Source organism: Pelophylax lessonae (genome assembly GCF_965119305.1).
Source record: "Pelophylax lessonae genome assembly, chromosome: 10".
NCBI classification, from domain to species: Eukaryota; Metazoa; Chordata; class Amphibia; order Anura; family Ranidae; genus Pelophylax; species Pelophylax lessonae.
In genome coordinates, this window is record NC_138777.1 from 169,017,312 (window position 1) to 169,033,794 (window position 16,483).

Below are 16,483 nucleotides of genomic sequence, written 5' to 3' on the forward strand. Positions count from 1 at the left end.
CAGGAGCAGGACTAGACAGGAAATAAAATGCTCTGGCCACACCCTAGGGGCAGTCCCCGAGGGTATATCCTCTCTCTCTCTGCCACAGCAAATCAGTTTTTTTCTGTCTAGTCAGGAGTAAGGACCTAGATACCTTGCTGGGATCTTCGGTCCTGGCAAGATTTTTTTCTTAAAAAGATTTTTTTAGACAGCTTTTTTCTCCAGTGTTCCTGTGAGATCTTCAAGCAAGAAAGCTGAACTGGGCGACGGGCTGGATGTTGAGATCCGGTGGTCACACCAGTTCAGCCTACGAGCGCGTGCAGGCCATAGCTCCGCGCTGGGTCAGCCTCGACATAGTCCCACTGGAGGGACTGACCCCGCGAGTTAAACGTCTCGCTGAAACGCCAAGGACCATGAGTCACGGCGTCCGTATTGGTCGACAGCCCTCCCGCCCCGGTGGAGAGGGGTACTGTCAGGAGTTGGTGCCCGCCTGGTTCTGGTATGGTGAGTAGCATGTTCCCCCTTTCCCCCTGACGGGTCTTGTGGTGAACGCGGGCCCCTCTCTGTATGGTAAGGATGAGTTCCCCTCTATCCTATAACATGGCACAGATCCCCCTACTTTGAGTGTGATTTTATGTGCAAAAAGCCAGGAGGCTTGGTTTGGGAGCTGACAATCTAATTGTAAACATGTTAAAAAGATTGTAATTAGTGGCAGTATGGGTATCTTACTGTGATAATATAAGTATCCTACCAGTCAGTAGCCACGGACATGTAGACTGCTGTCCTAGTCAAGTCTCCAGCGATAGCAGACCTTCCGGACGGCCATGCGGTCCGCCAGGGCCGGTACCGCCGACCAGGCTAAATCCCCATGTAGAGAAGGTGTTGTGAACCTCTGCAGTCACGCCGCTATTCGGTACTAACCGCCGCCATTGTTTGCTAGATCGCACGAGGCCGCCATTTTGGCGTAGCCTCGTGTCTCCAGCATGGGGGCGGCCATGTTTGAGGTGATCCAAACACCTCGTGGAGCTAGGGGAGGCGCCGGAAGGCGTGCAGAGGGGCGGAGCCGCCTCCTTTCTTCCTGGGCAGCCAGCCAAAAGACTTCCTGTTTGTGAAGACAGCGCTGTAACCTGTTGCAGTGAACTCTGAGCATCAAGTGGTGAGCCTGGGGGTCTATCTCTCTCTCTCTCTCTCGATCGATAGGGATCCCTAGCAGGTAACACTGAGGGGCTTTGGTGGCGCTGGGGGTCTGAAAAAAAAAAAAAAAAAAGTTTTTTTATTTAAATTTGAATTGTATTTTCCGGGAAATTACTGGAATAATCATGGACCCTGCCACACAAATACCCCCACCTGTTTCCCTCGAGGGGGCCACGGGACCCGCTGGTGCACAGAGTATGGATGCATTCACAGCAGTTTTGGAGTCTTTGGTGGCTCGGGTGGAGGCAGCCTGTCGGGGACGGGGGTCAAGAAAGCGACCCCCGCCTACCCCTATATTATCTGACACCTCTGACTCAGATTCAGAGATGGTCACTGCAGCTGCAGGTCCCTCTGCAAGGGCTGTTATCTCAGGTAAAGCTCCCTCAGACAGTGAGGAGGACGTTCTTTCCCCCGCTATAATTCAGGAAGAAGCATTGGTGGACGCACTAGTTGTGGCGGTGCGGGAAACCTTAAGACTTGAGGTTTCACCGGCAGAGGCAACTGAAACAGAGATTCCCTTTGGTACTAACAAGCCCATTAAAACGGTGAAGGTTTTTCCTGTACCCAAGTGTTTTGGTAATAAGATTAAAGGAGAATGGGAGCATTCTAAGCGTACCTTTACTATTTCCAAGCGTATTGCTAGACGCTATCCGTTTGAGGAATCCATCATTAAGAAATGGACGGTACAACCAGTGGTGGATCCACCTATTTCCAGGCTGAATAAAGCCACGGTTATCCCAGTGGAGGACACTTCGTCCTTTAAGGATCCGGTGGATCGAAAGATGGAAGCGGAGTCCCGCACTATCTTCTCCCTGATAGGGTCAGCATTTAGACCAGTAATTGTTATTGGTCTAGTTTCCCAGACACTAACGGAATGGGCGAGATTGGTACGCCAAGACCTAAGGGGAAAAGATATCCCCCAGGGAACATCTGATTTGATGGAACAGATTATACAAGGGCTACAGTTTGTCTGTGACGCAGCCTTGGATGCTACCCCCCTATTAGGGCATGCATCTATGTCAGCGGTAATCCTCAGACGTGTGCTGTGGTTAAAATGCTGGTCAGCTGACCTAGGTTCCAAAAAGACCTTGACGAATCTCCCCTTTCAGGGGAATCGCCTATTTGGGGCCACCCTAGATGAAATTATTAAGGACGCCACTGGGGGCAAGAGCACTTTCTTGCCACAGGCTGCTAAAGCTAAGGGACCTCGCAACAAGCGAGGACCTTTCTTTACCGCCCATAAAGGGTTCGTACGCCCGGCTGGAACAAGCGGGAAAGGCAAGACTCCTCCAGGAGGGTTCAAGAAAGGCTGGTCGGACAAACAGAGGACCGACTCAGCCAAACCCGAAGCAAAGGATTACACAGCCTGAAGGTGCGCCCCCACCCGGGTTGAGGGTGGGGGGACGTTTTCACCGGTATTCAGGACATTAGATCGAGCATCGACTACTACTACCGGTGCGATTCTTCCCTTCCATCATTTAAGTACTACAGGGAGCGGTAGTCACCGTTCCCTGAATAGATCTTTTCCTCTACCTTTTCCTAAGATTAGTCTCTATTCCCCACAGGAATCGGATCTGGTTGACCAGACAGACCAAGAAGCCTCTAGCCGGGTGACTTCGGTCCCTGAGGTCCAACCAGAAAAGATCACCGTTCCTGATAGGAATCAGGTATCTGATAAATGTGTGGGAACAGAAAACGACCAGACTTTCTCGGATGGTCGGGGCCAGATAGCTCTAGGGACGCCTGGTTCAGATCCAGTCAGCGCCAGTGGTCCTAGAAATTCTAGGCTGGCCTCGTCAAGCCGGCCTGACCGACTTGGACATGCTAGTCGCAGACGTTCCGTGGGAACTTCGTCTCAGGGAGTGTCTGTGGTCTCAAGGACCAATCTACCATCGTGCTTTACAGTCGCTGGTTTTAATGGCCTGGCCATTGAGACCCAAGTACTGAAGGACAGAGGGTTGTCAGCTTCAGTCATTCCTACCCTTATTAAAGCAAGGAAAGCGACTTCCAGCAAGGTCTATTATCACACAGGGAAGACTTATATTGCGTGGTGCGAATCTTTAGGATTTCCTCCACGTACCTATTCGGTGACTCGAATATTGGCCTTTTTGCAAAAAGGGGTTGAGCAGAAGCTAGCCTTGAGCACCATCAAGGGTCAAGTTTCAGCATTAGCAATCTTCTTTCAGAAACCTTTAGCTACCAAGTCCTTGGTGCGGAATTTCATCCAGGGGGTGCGGCACCTGGCTCCACCAGTCCGCGCGCCCTTACCACCCTGGGATCTTAATTTGGTTTTGTCGGTTCTACAGAAACCTCCTTTTGAAAACATCAGGGAGATTCCCTTGCTTACATTATCCCAGAAGGTGGCCTTCTTGGTGGCTATCACTTCTGCACGCAGGGTGTCAGAACTGGCTGCTTTATCATGCCAGTCCCCATACTTGGTGATTCATAGGGATAAGGTAGTGCTTCATCCTAAGCCATCCTTTCTTCCAAAGGTGGTTTCAGATTTTCATCTGAATGAAGATATTGTACTACCTTCCTTGTGTCCTCAGCCCAATCATCATCGGGAACATGCGTTGCATTCCTTGGATGTGGTTCGGGCAATCAGGGTATACCTGAAAGCTACGGAATCGTTCCGTAAGACGGATTCACTTTTTGTGATCACGGATGGCCCCAGAAAGGGGTTGCCTGCATCTGCCGCGACTATTGCCAAATGGATTAGACAGACGGTGGTACAGGCTTATTCTATTAAGGGTCAGAGTCCTCTGTTCCCTGTTAGGGCGCACTCCACTCGAGCGCTCAGTACTTCCTGGGCCTTTCGCCATCAGGCGTCAGTGGTCCAGGTATGTAAGGCGGCCACCTGGTCGTCGGTACATACCTTTACAAAATTTTATAAAATTGATGTGATGGCATCGGCGGATGCCTCATTTGGCCGCAAGGTTTTGCAGGCCGCTATTTGAGGAGACCGGTGGTCTACCTCGAGGGTTTTTTTCTGTTGAAAAATTTTTTGTTGAGTCTCATCATTAAGGATGAGCATTGTAAACTTCTAGTTGGCACCGGTTGGGCCTTCTAGATTTGGATTTGATTTCCATTTTCCCACCCCTCATTTGTGATACTGCTCTGGGACTTCCCGAAGGTGCTGTATCACCGAGGATTACGTCTGTCAATGAGCGATAGAGAAAAATGGATTTTTGTAAAATCTTACCGTAAAATCCTTTTCTCTTAGCTCATTGACAGACTTAGTACCCGCCCCTCTGTTTTTGAGTTGGGTTGGGTTAAATTCTCTAAACACTGCTTTTGTGACATAACTGATTTGCTGTGGCAGAGAGAGAGAGGATATACCCTCGGGGACTGCCCCTAGGGTGTGGCCAGAGCATTTTATTTCCTGTCTAGTCCTGCTCCTGTGGAGGCAACATAACCCGAAGGTGCTGTATCACCGAGGACTACGTCTGTCAATGAGCTAAGAGAAAAGGATTTTACGGTAAGATTTTACAAAAATCCATTTTTCTCTATCGTCCATTGACAGATGCAGCTCTTATACTTTTTATCCATTGGGTAATGCTGCCCCCTGCAATAGTAGTACTAGGCAGGAAAAAAAGCAGTTCACCACACCCACATGTCTGTCCCTATAGGCATAACCCCACACACCCTGCTCCAGCAAAACAGTTTGTTTCTGCCTAGTGAAGGAGTAGGACGTAGGTTTCCTGCTGGGACTTCAGTCTGTTTTTTTTTTTATTCTTTAAAGAATATTTTGTTTTATTTATCTTTACTCACTTTGCTAGTTAGTGTTCAGGGGGATCCTCCTGGTGAGCTACAAGCAATGCCGACTAAGGTTTCGCATTGGATAATCTAGATCCTTAAGGTCTCCCAGCCTAGCCTACGAGTGTGAGCAGGTTAAAGTCCTGCACTAGGCCTCGCCACGACGGAGCCTCCTTTTTGGATGGGGACGAGCCTGCTAGTGGATGTCTTGCTGGGACGCGACGACCTGGAATGCCCTGAGTCGCAGCTCGGCTGGCAGCACCCCCACTATGGGTGGGAGGTCTGCCCGGAGCGGAGCACACCCGGTCCATGGCATGGTGAGTAAATGCAGCCTCCCCTTGTCCCTTTTGTGGACTTGGGGGCAGACGCGGGCCCTCTCCTGGGGATGATGGGACCTGGACTTCCTAAAAGAACCCCTGGCCTGTCAGGTTATCTGGCCTTGTTCTCTGTCCCCCTCTCCTGCCCCCTGGGTGTGCTGTAGCACCTGGCGTCCTGGGGAGGGGGTGTAAATGGTACCTTTTTTCAGCTGGGTCTGGTTGTAGATCCCTTTCGGCCTTCATATTGGGGGTCCCTGACCTCATGGTACGCCGTGGGCACCGCAATCTTTAGTGTGGGCAATGTAATCTATTTTTCCTATTGACTTGTATAGGGCAGCCATTTTCCCTGTGTTTCCCATTGATTTGCATTGGCAGCCATTTTTGTGTAGCCCTATGGAAGCTACACAGGCAGCGTGGCCTTTCACATACCAGGCTGATGTCATATCCTGTAACTCTCACTTTCCTGCTGCACAGTCTGATTTCAGGAGGTTTTCTCTGAAGGTGGTAAAGCACTGGGGTCTTTGTGGGCATACCCCTGTGCACTCTATCTGTATATATTTAAGGGGGACTCCACAGTCCACGGTGATCAGCAGTGGGGACCGCGATTGGCGCTTTTCAAGTGACAGTACTCCTTTTTTCTGTTGTGTTAAATATGGAGTCCCAGGCATTGATTTCACCCTCAGTGCAACTACTGGACCTTCCGGATCGCAGTTGCTGGCTGCGATTTCAGCAGCACTGGAAAGCCTGGTGACCAAGATTGATTTTGTAATGTAAATGGTTACTAGCCGAGAACGGCCGCTACCTTCACCGTCATTGGTGGGGTCCTCTGATTCAGAGACTGATATGGTGGCCACGGACGCCCCCCACCTGAGGGGTCGCTGTCCTCGCAATCGGATGGTGAAGAGGACCCGTCCTCTTCAGCTGCAGCACAGGAACACGCTTTGGTGGAAGCCCTGATTGTTTCAGTAAGGGAAACTTTGAAAATGGCAGATGAGCCCATGCCGGCAGGGACACAGGTGTCTTTTGGCTCCCGTAAGACCCAAAAATTGGGCAAGGTTTTCCCTTGTCCTGAGAATTTTCATGATATTGTTAATGACCAATGGTGGCGCATCAAGCACGTGCTAGTAGTGCCTAAGCACTTTAAACGCTGTTATCCCTTTGCTGAGACAGTTTCCAAACTTTGGACGGTACCACCTAAGGTGGATCATCCTGTTTCCAGGTGAACATATCTACTATAGTGCCTGTGGAAGATTCCCCGGTTTCTACAGATCCGGTGGACAGGCGGGTGAAATCCCTTTTCCGCCATCTTAATGTGTTGGCAGGTTCTATCTTGAAACCACTTTTTGGGTCTGTTTTGGTATCAGACGGTTACGGAATGGGTGAAGGTTCTGAAGGGTAACTTGGATCCTGACTTAGTTCCCCCGAAGCTGATGGAACTTATGGTTCAGATGGCTCAGGCCCTGGCGTTCCTGTGTTATGCGTCCTTCGATGTGGCTTCCCTGGTGGCCAGAGTGTCGGCTGTGGGGATTGCCTTAAGACGCATGGTTTGGAGCGATTATTTGGCGACTTGCTGGACGAGTTGATCAAGGGTCTGACTGGTGGGAAGAGTATTCTTCTTCCTCAATCCTCAAAAGGTAAAGCACCCCGTAATAAACGGGGGCCTTCCTTCCGGACGCAAGAAAAAGGTAAGCTGTTCATAGCTTCTGGAGGAACTAAGAAGCCCTGGGCTAGCCCAAGACCAGTCAGTCCGGTTCTGCATGAAGGGGCACCCTCATCTGTTTCTGGGGTGGGGGACGTCTGCGCTTCTTTCAGGAATTCTGGACTTCTTTCATTCAGGACCTATGGGTTCACAAACTGATTCGTTCCAGGTACAAAATCGAATTTCGGGTACTGGACGGCGGACAGGTTCTTTCAGTCAAATCTTTGCCTGTCTCCAGATCGTTTGAAGGATCTCCGGGAGGCTGTGGAGGATCTCCATGCTCAAGGACTGATTCAAACCTGTTCACTGTGCCCATAAAGGAGGGAAAGGTGTGTTCAATCCTGGACCTGAAGGCTCTGGACCACTTTGAGCGGGTGCAGAAGTTTCGAATGGAGTCCAGTCAGTGGTGGCATCTTTAAATCAGGGGGATTTTCTGGCCTCCATCGATATCAAAGATGCTTATTTGCACGTCCCCATCTTCGAAGGACACCAGAGATTCCTCCGCTTTGCGGTAACAGAGGAGCATTTTCAATTTGTGGCGTTACTCTTTGGTCTTGCCTCCACTTCCAGGGTTTTCACCAAGGTTCTGGCCCCGGTGTTGGCTTTGTTACGTCAGAGAGGGATTGTGATCTTGGGGTATCTGGATGATCTCCTATTACGAGCAGACTCTCACTCGGATCTGTTGGGCGACCTCTCAATTACAGTTCAGACCCTTCAGGCATTCGGGTGGATGATCAATTTGGAAAAATCTGCTCTGACGCCCTCCGTACGGGTGACTTATCTGGGGCCAACTCTAGACCCCGCCTTGACGAAGGTCTTTCTTCCCTTGGAAAAGCTTCAGACGTTGCAAGGGGCGATCAGGTTGCTGATGGAAACTGATCGGTCTTCCCTACGGACTTGCATAAGAGCCCTGGGTTTGATGGTATCAACCTTCGAGGCGGTTCAATTTGCTCAGTCTCGCTCGACGCCTCTGCAAAAAGAGATTCTTGCAAAATGGAGCCGGGATCCACAATCGTTGGACCAGAAGATACGTCAGAGCCATCTCAAGAGGTTGGCTTTATCCTGGTGGATCCAGTCGCCAGCTTTGTGTGAGTCCTTCCTGCTGCTATTCTGGACGGTGGTCACCACAGATGCCAGCCTGTCAGGCTGGGGTGGAGTGCTGGGGAAGCTCTGTGCCCAGGGGACTTGGGTCAACAGAGGAGTGTTCCTTGCCGATCATTATTCTTGAGCTCAGAGCGATCAAGCTTTGCCTGTTCCACTGGACGAATTGGCTACACGGTTCTCCGGTTCGGGTACAATCGGACAATGCCAGGGCTGTGGATTACATTAATCGTCACTGGGGCACCAAGAGTGTCCTGTTGGCCAAAAAGGTGTCTGCGCTCCTGATATGGGCGGAAGACAATGTTTCGGCTCTTTCCGCAGTCCACATTCCGGGTGTGGAGAATTGGCAAGCGTATTACCTGAATCGTCAGCTGCTGGATCAAGGGGAATGGTCCATTCATCCAGAGTTGTTTCATCTCCTCTTTGTCTGGTGGGGAACTCCTGAGGTAGACCTGTTTGTGTCTTGTCTCAACAGAAAAATCCAGAGGTTTGTGGCCAGGTCTTGGGATACTCTGGCCACCGCCCAAAGATGCTTTAGTGGCTCCTTGGAGCCAGTATCAGTTGATTTATGCCTTCCCTCTGCTCAAACTCTTGCCGAGATTTCTTCGCAGGGTGGCGGTGGAAGGAATTCCGATCGTTCTGGTAGCCCCAGACTGGCCTCGTCGGTCTTGGTACGTAGACCTCGTAAAAATGGTCATCGATCCTCCGTGGAGACTTCCTCTGCGGGAGCATCTGCTGTCCCAGGGACCTATCCTCCATCCTGCTTTACGGATGCTGGCTTTAACGGCATGGCTGTTGAAAGCGAGGTGTTGAGGGATAGAGGTCTTTCTGACTCAGTGATTCCTACACTTTTTTAAAGGCCAGAAGTCGACGTCCAGGAAGATCTATCATCATGGAAATCATATATTTCATGGTGTCAATCGCTGCAGCTGCACCCTCGCTTGTTTTTTATAGCTAGGGTTTTGGCCTTTTTACAAAAGGGTTGAGCAGCGATTGGCTAAGAGCACTATCAAGGGCCAAGTGTCGGCCTTGGCCATTTACTTCCAACGTCCGTTGGCTACTAATGCCCTGATTCACACTTTTATTCAGGGGGTGCGTCATCTGGCTCCCCCGCGGAGATCCCCGTTCCCTTCGTGGGATGGTTTTGTCTGTTCTTCAAAGGCCTCCTTTTGAGACCATTAGGGAAATGTCTCAGCTTTCTTTATCCAAGATAGTTGCTTTTCTGGTGGCAATTACTTCTGCGCCCAGAGTGTCTGAGTTGGTGGCTCTGTCCTGTCGTTCGCCTTATTTGGTGGTTCACAGAGATGGTGGTACTTTGACCTAATCCATCTTTTCTTTCTAAGGTGGTGTCGGATTTTCATCTCAATGAAGACATTGTGTTGCCTTCCCTGTGTCCTAAGCCTAAGCATCCCAAGGTAATTGCCTTGCATTCTCTGGATGTGGTTCGGGCGATAAGGGTTTATCTGACAGAGTAACTGAGTCTTTTAGGAAATCTGACTCTCTCTCTTTGTCCTTACCGAAGGACCTCGGAAAGGTTTGGCTGTGTCTTCTTTGACCATATCCAGAAGGATCAGGCAGACTGTTGTTCAGGCTTATTCACTGAAGGGTCAGGTTCCTCCTTTCCCTGTGAAGGCACATTCTACTAGAGTGCTAAGTGCCTCTTGGGCTTTTCAGCATCAGGCCTCGGTAGTGCAAGTTTGTGGAGCAGCGACATGGTCGTCTGTGCACACGTTTACAAAATTCTACAAGGTAGATTTGTTGGCATCTTCGGATGCTTCCTTTGGCCGCAAGGTTTTGCAGGCTGCCGTTTCATAAGAGAATCGTTTATTTCTCTTTTAGGGGTTTTTCTTTCATGGATGAGCTCCTGTTGTTCCTGGTTGAGCTTTGTTACCCAGTTTAGCCTTTTTAAGTTTATCTGGTTGCGTTCTCCCCACCCCTCATGCCTACACTGCTTTGGGACGTCCCAATGGATAAGAAGTAGCTGCATCTGTCAATAGACGATAGAGAAAACTGGATTTTGTAAGAACTTACCTTAAAAGCCTTTTCTCTTGAGTCCATTGACAGACGCAGGACCCGCCCCTCTGATATGGGAATGGTGTTTGTGTTGTCTTTTACTGCTTGCAACTAAACTGTTTTGCTGGAGCAGGGTGTGTGGGGTTATGCCTACAGGGACTGCCCTGTGGGCGTGGTGAATTGCTTTTTTCCCTGCCTAGTACTAATCCTGCAGTGGGCAGCATAACCCAATGGATAAGAAGTATAAGAGCTGAGTCTGTCAATGGACTCAAGAGAAAAGGATTTTACGGTAAGTTATTTAAAAAATCCAGTTATTTTGGGGTACAGGACACCAGTCTCTTCTGTCTGTCCTCTGTAGCTGCTTATTTGCTACAAAGCTGGAGTCCCAAAGAGTTTGTGGGCTTATATGAGGGTGCACTGGGAACAATTCCAGCAAAGCTTTTACCAGTGTCCAATCAACTGAAGGTAGCGGCATATAACCCATGGTCTTTCTGCACGTCCTGTGCTGTATTCCAAGATATAGAATTGACAGCTTCGTCATAATTCACACACCAGTCCCACTCGTTTTATGTATATGATTGTAGCCTTGGTACTGCTTTGCTACAAAACTGAGGCATGCTGTTAGGAGTACACCCTGGGCTAGTAACTTTATTACTAATACAAGGGATGAACAACATCCCTTGTAAAAGCATGAGACGTGACAGATCCTCTTTATAGAGAAATCTCTCCTCTGGCCTCTAATGCAGCCGAATACACAGATCGGTCTGATCGGTTGCTTCACTGGCCACTAACGGCCAGGTAAACAAAGAGCCGAAACAGGAAGTGACGAAATCCTCGTGGGTTCCTGTTTCTGACGTCACACAGTGGGAGGAGGGACTACATCCGTTCCTTTTTTGGATGCCACTGGTCGCATCTTTTCCACGCTCTCCGATCGCATGGATGAGCCCAGTAGAGGCAGTGGTTGTGGGAGGGGACCCCCTTCCGCCACTTGTAAAAGTAATCCAGCAGCTTGTTAGCTGCCTGAATTACTTTTATCTAGTGCAGAATCGCTGGGGCTAAAGAATGAAATCTTGGTCATTGCTCCAGCAATGACCGAGATCTCACCCTTCCTGTCCGAGGACGCCCATAACGGTTTGGCGAACTGGAAGTGGTTAAATGCAGGACACCTTCTTGGGTCCAAGAACTGTCTCCCTTACAATGTGAGTGATACTGAACAGAAGGTAAAGTGAAGGTAATGTCTGATCTCTGATGCCTTCTCTTTATCTTCAGTAATTCAGTATCACTCACATTGTAAGAGAGAGAGAAGGACGGTGACCAAAGCATCCTCCTATCTCAATTAGCTCTATGTAATGTGACAAACCCATGGTGAACCAACACAGCAGCACTCACTTTTTCTGCAGTCCGGGGTGTGTTCGCCTGCAGTGACACCTATCCCATTACGTGGCGATAGGGGTCTCCTCTCCGGCTGTGACTTGAATGGGCTGCCGGGTAAGCGCCATGGGCTCAAGGAGAAGCCCAGCTGCCGCAGCTGCCTTGGACATGTGGTTGGCGGTTGTCCCCTGCTCCCCCCCCAAGCGATGAAACTGTCCGCCCCCAAGCTGACATCACTTCCGGTATCGGTTTCAGGTATCGGAGCATTTGCACGAGTACTGATACTGGCGCAAATTCTTCGTATCGGCACTGATATCGGTATCCATAAAACTTGGCTTTTATAGATGGATGAGATGTTATAATCAACCTATCTTTCTTTTAAGGGCTACAAGTAAGTTGAGTCATTTTATTTTAAAGTCTTTGGAAGTGGACCAGAAGGGTGTGCCTTTAGAGTCCAATCAGTTTTTTAAGTGCTTTAGTTATGTTGGTTTGGCTATAGATCACTTTACATCAATGCTTATTTGTCTGTTTCTTGTCTTTCTCTGAACAGATTCCATATGGTAAAAAATATGAGAAGGATTGGTTGATAGGCGTTTTGCAAAGTGGCTGTTCACTTCCCTTTTCTCCTATAGGGGTGAGTATAAAATTATGCAGACACTACCGAAGCATTTCATTCTTTGTATGCCTACTTATTGTATTTTCTCTCCTAAAAATCCACTTCCCTATTTCTAATGTGTTTTCATACATAGTACCATTGTGACCATTCTCGGGCCCACTTCTATGTGGAAGATGCAGCTGTTGCAAAAGCTCTGAAACAGATCTCAAGAACTTTTACTGACAAAGATAACTTCAAGGTATACAACTCTTAGCTAAACTGATTTATTTCCCGCTTGTTAAGGCCTCCCATATTATGTTTGGTAAATACTTTGCACTAGTTTACATATATTTTGGAAAAAGCTAGAAATATCTGTAATATCTGTGTGTGCCTTTTTTACTCTCGGTTCTTCAGATTACTATAATTACACAACCAACTCCGCCGCCTGCTCAATCAAAAGAAATGCAAATGACTGTAGAGGAAAACGCACATTTTAAGGTATTTATAAAGTAGACTTTAATAGTTTTGGTTAATGCTTTTATTTTAAATGTTATGAATACAATGTTTTGTCCCAAAATGCTGAGTTTGATACCTATTGCTTGCAAGAAGTAAACTTAGAAATATAAAACGAAAATGTCCTTTTAGCATAAAAGTAGTTTTTAAATGTATTCCTAAACACAGTGCAATATATATATAAAAAAAAAAAATCTATATATATATATACATACATACATACATACATACATACATACATACATACATACATACATACATACATACATACACAGTGGATATAAAAAGTCTACACACCCCTGTTAAAATGTCAGGTCTCTGTGATGTAACAAAAGATGAGACAGATAAATAATTTCATAACTTTTTCCACCTTTAATGGGACTTCTATAAACTGTAGCACTCAGTTGAACAACAAACTGAAATCTTTTAGGTGGTGGAGAAAAGTAAAAAAAAAAAAACTAAAATAATATGGTTGCATAAGTGTGCACACAATACTTTGTTGAAGCCCTTTTTGATTTTATTACAGCACTTTGTCTTTTTGGGTATGAGTCTATCAGCATGGCACATCTTGACTTTGCAATATTTGCCCAATCTTCTTTGCTAAAACACTTCAAATCTATCAGATTGCGAGGGCATCTCCTGTGCACAGCACTCTTCAGATCACCCCACAGATTTTTAATCGGATTCAGGTCTGGGCTCTGGCTGGGCCATTCTAAAACTTTAATCTTTTTCTGGTGAAGCCATTCCTTTGTTGATTTGGATGTATGCTTTGGGTCGTTGTCATGCTGAAAGATGAAGTTCCTTTTTATGTTCAGCTTTCCAGCAGAAGCCTGAAGGGTTTGTGCCAATATTGACTGGTATTTGAAACTGTCCATAATTCCATCTACCTTGACTAAGGCCCCTGTTCCAGCTGAAGAAAAACAGCCCCAAAGCATGATGCTTCCACCACCATGCTTCACTGTGGGTATGGTGTTCTTTTGGTGATGTGCAGTGTTGTTTTTGAACCAAACCTATCTTTTGGAATTATGGCCAAAAACTTTAAGTTTGGTTTCATCACACCTTAACACATTTTCCCACATGCTTTTGGGAGACTTTAGAGGTGCTTTTGCAAAATTGAGCTGGGCCTGGATGTTTTTAACAAAAAGCTTCCATCTTATCACTCTACCCTATAGCCCAGACATATGAAGAATACGGGAGATTGTCACATGTACCACACAGCTAGTACTTGCCAGATATTCCTGAAGCTTCATGTTGCTGTAGGCCTTGTGGCAGCCTCCCTGATCAGTTCTCTTATCGTCTTTTCATCAATTTAGGAGGGACGTTCAGTTTTGGTAATGTCACCGTTGTGCCATATTTTCTCCACAGGTCCTCCAAGGTGGCAATGGTGTTCCCCCTTTCCCGCTTTCATTGACAGTATATATGTGTTGGGCGATCCCGAAGCGGTTAACATGCCGTTAATGCTATAGGTTAAGATGCTTTTACGCAATGTTACCATTGAAATTATTGGAGGCAGCTGATAAAAAAAATCAAGCAGCATGTCACGTCTATGAGGCATTGAAGCTTAACACAACATAATGCTACTGCACTGTGTGGTGCCCATTGTTATGTTCATGGCAGGCATTGAAGGGCTTTAAAGGCTTTCAAAACACTGAATAAATCCTGCTTAAGCACAGGGTATTGATGCACATGCGAACAAGCTCTTGAGTGGGAGGTGAGATTGCTGGGGAGGAATGTATATTATGATCATGTTGTTGGCTGGGGAAGAATGTACTGTGTGTAGAGTGGATAGGTTCCTGGGGAAGAATGTACTGTGTGTAAAGTGGATAGGTACCTGGGGAAGAATGTACTGTGAGCATAGTGGATAGGTTCCTGGGGAAGAATGTACTGTGTGTAGAGTGGATGGGTTCCTGGGGAAGAATGTACTGTGTGTAGAGTGGATGGGTTCCTGGGGAAGAATGTACTGTGTGTAGAGTGGATGGGTTCCTGGGGAAGAATGTACTGTGTGTAGAGTGGATGGGTTCCTGGGGAAGAATGTACTGTGTGTAGAGTGGATGGGTTCCTGGGGAAGAATGTACTGTGTGTAGAGTGGATGGGTTCCTGGGGAAGAATGTACTGTGTGTAGAGTGGATGGGTTCCTGGGGAAGAATGTACTGTGTGTAGAGTGGATAGGTTCTTGGGGAAGAATGTACTGTGTGTAGAGTGGATAGGTTACTGGGGAAGAATGTACTGTGTGTAGAGTGGATAGGTTCTTGGGGAAGAATGTACTGTGTGTAGAGTGGATAGGTTACTGGGGAAGAATGTACTGTGTGTAGAGTGGATAGGTTCCTGGGGAAGAATGTACTGTGTGTAGAGTGGATGGGTTTCTGGGGAAGAATGTACTGTGTGTAGAGTGGATGGGTTCCTGGGGAAGAATGTACTGTGTGTAGAGTGGATAGGTTCCTATGGAAGAATGTACTGTGTGTAGAGTGGATAGGTTCCTGGGGAAGAATGTACTGTGTGTAGAGTGGATGGGTTCCTGGGGAAGAATGTACTGTGTGTAGAGTGGATAGGTTCCTGGGGAAGAATGTACTGTGTGTAGAGTGGATGGGTTCCTGGGGAAGAATGTACTGTGTGTAGAGTGGATAGGTTCCTGGGGAAGAATGTACTGTGTGTAGAGTGGATAGGTTCTTGGGGAAGAATGTACTGTGTGTAGAGTGGATAGGTTCCTGGGGAAGAATGTACTGTGTGTAGAGTGGATGGGTTCCTGGGGAAGAATGTACTGTGTGTAGAGTGGATAGGTTCCTGGGGAAGAATGTACTGTGTGTAGAGTGGATGGGTTCCTGGGGAAGAATGTACTGTGTGTAGAGTGGATAGGTTCTTGGGGAAGAGTGTACTGTGTGTAGAGTGGATAGGTTCCTGGGGAAGAATGTACTGTGTGTAGAGTGGATGGGTTCCTGGGGAAGAATGTACTGTGTGTAGAGTGGATAGGTTCCTGGGGAAGAATGTACTGTGTGTAGAGTGGATAGGTTCCTGGGGAAGAGTGTACTGTGAGCAGGGATGCACACTGTGGTGGACCAGAGGAGACAACACACTGAATAGGGGGAGAACTGGCTGTGCAAGAACGTGGTGGGATGTGCTGTGATCAGGGGGGTGAGGTTGAGTAAGAGGCACTTTGATTGGGGGTGAAAGGGTAGGATGCGATATGCTTTAAGTAAGTGTAAGAGTGGGGGTGGGTGGCTTGGGAGAGATGCACTGTGACTGGGGGGGCAGAGTGGCCAGGTTTATGGACTGTGAGAAGGAGCTGGTAAGGATCTTGAAAAATGGATAGAAACAGTTTACACTGAAACATCTGTACATGGGGCTTTATTCTCGGTGTAGGCTGTTTGCTGGAACTACCATAGGACAGAGATAAAACAAACGTTTTCATTTAATTTACCTTTTCCTTTGATATTCCTGTTTAATTGACTTTGCATCTTGGGAACAATGTTTTTGTGTTTACCAACAGTGCTGTATGCAAAAGCGTTATGATGGAGCCCAACAAGCCCTAGACATGAGTTCATTGCGTTCTGATCCAGGTATACAGTCTGCATTTTACATGCATTGTTATAATAAACTTTCCCCTGTTAAAAGGTTTCACTGATGCTGTTTACTTCTCTTTTAGATCTGGTGGCAAACAAAGTAGATCTCATTCTAAACAGGAAGTCCTGTATGCAGAGTATGCTGCAGATTATTGAAGAGAATGTGCCAGAGGTGGGTTTTCTCACTTGTTTTATAAAAGATAAAGTAAGCTTCGAACTGAGCCTTGCTGATCAACCTTTTGTTACCTTAAAGAGGAACTGCAGACTGCTCACATGATTTGTAATAAAAACATTTACCACTCTGAAGCTTCCCTCAAACCACTTTGCATATTATTTTATATATACTGTGATTCTGTACTTGCCAAATATGCTGCAGAAATCTCCCTCC

General features: G+C 47.4%; 1 protein-coding gene across 1 annotated transcript in view; it reads left to right on the forward strand.

Moving 5' to 3' along the window:
• Nucleotides 1–16,483, forward strand: part of NXF1 (nuclear RNA export factor 1) — a 90,640-nt gene that overhangs the window by 37,586 nt on the left and 36,571 nt on the right. Inside the window, exons 4-8 of the mRNA XM_082271079.1 lie at nt 11,981–12,064; nt 12,180–12,284; nt 12,440–12,523; nt 16,023–16,092; nt 16,179–16,267. Of these exons, the coding sequence (XP_082127205.1) occupies nt 11,981–12,064; nt 12,180–12,284; nt 12,440–12,523; nt 16,023–16,092; nt 16,179–16,267 (432 nt within the window). The remainder of the gene's footprint in view (nt 1–11,980; nt 12,065–12,179; nt 12,285–12,439; nt 12,524–16,022; nt 16,093–16,178; nt 16,268–16,483) is intronic.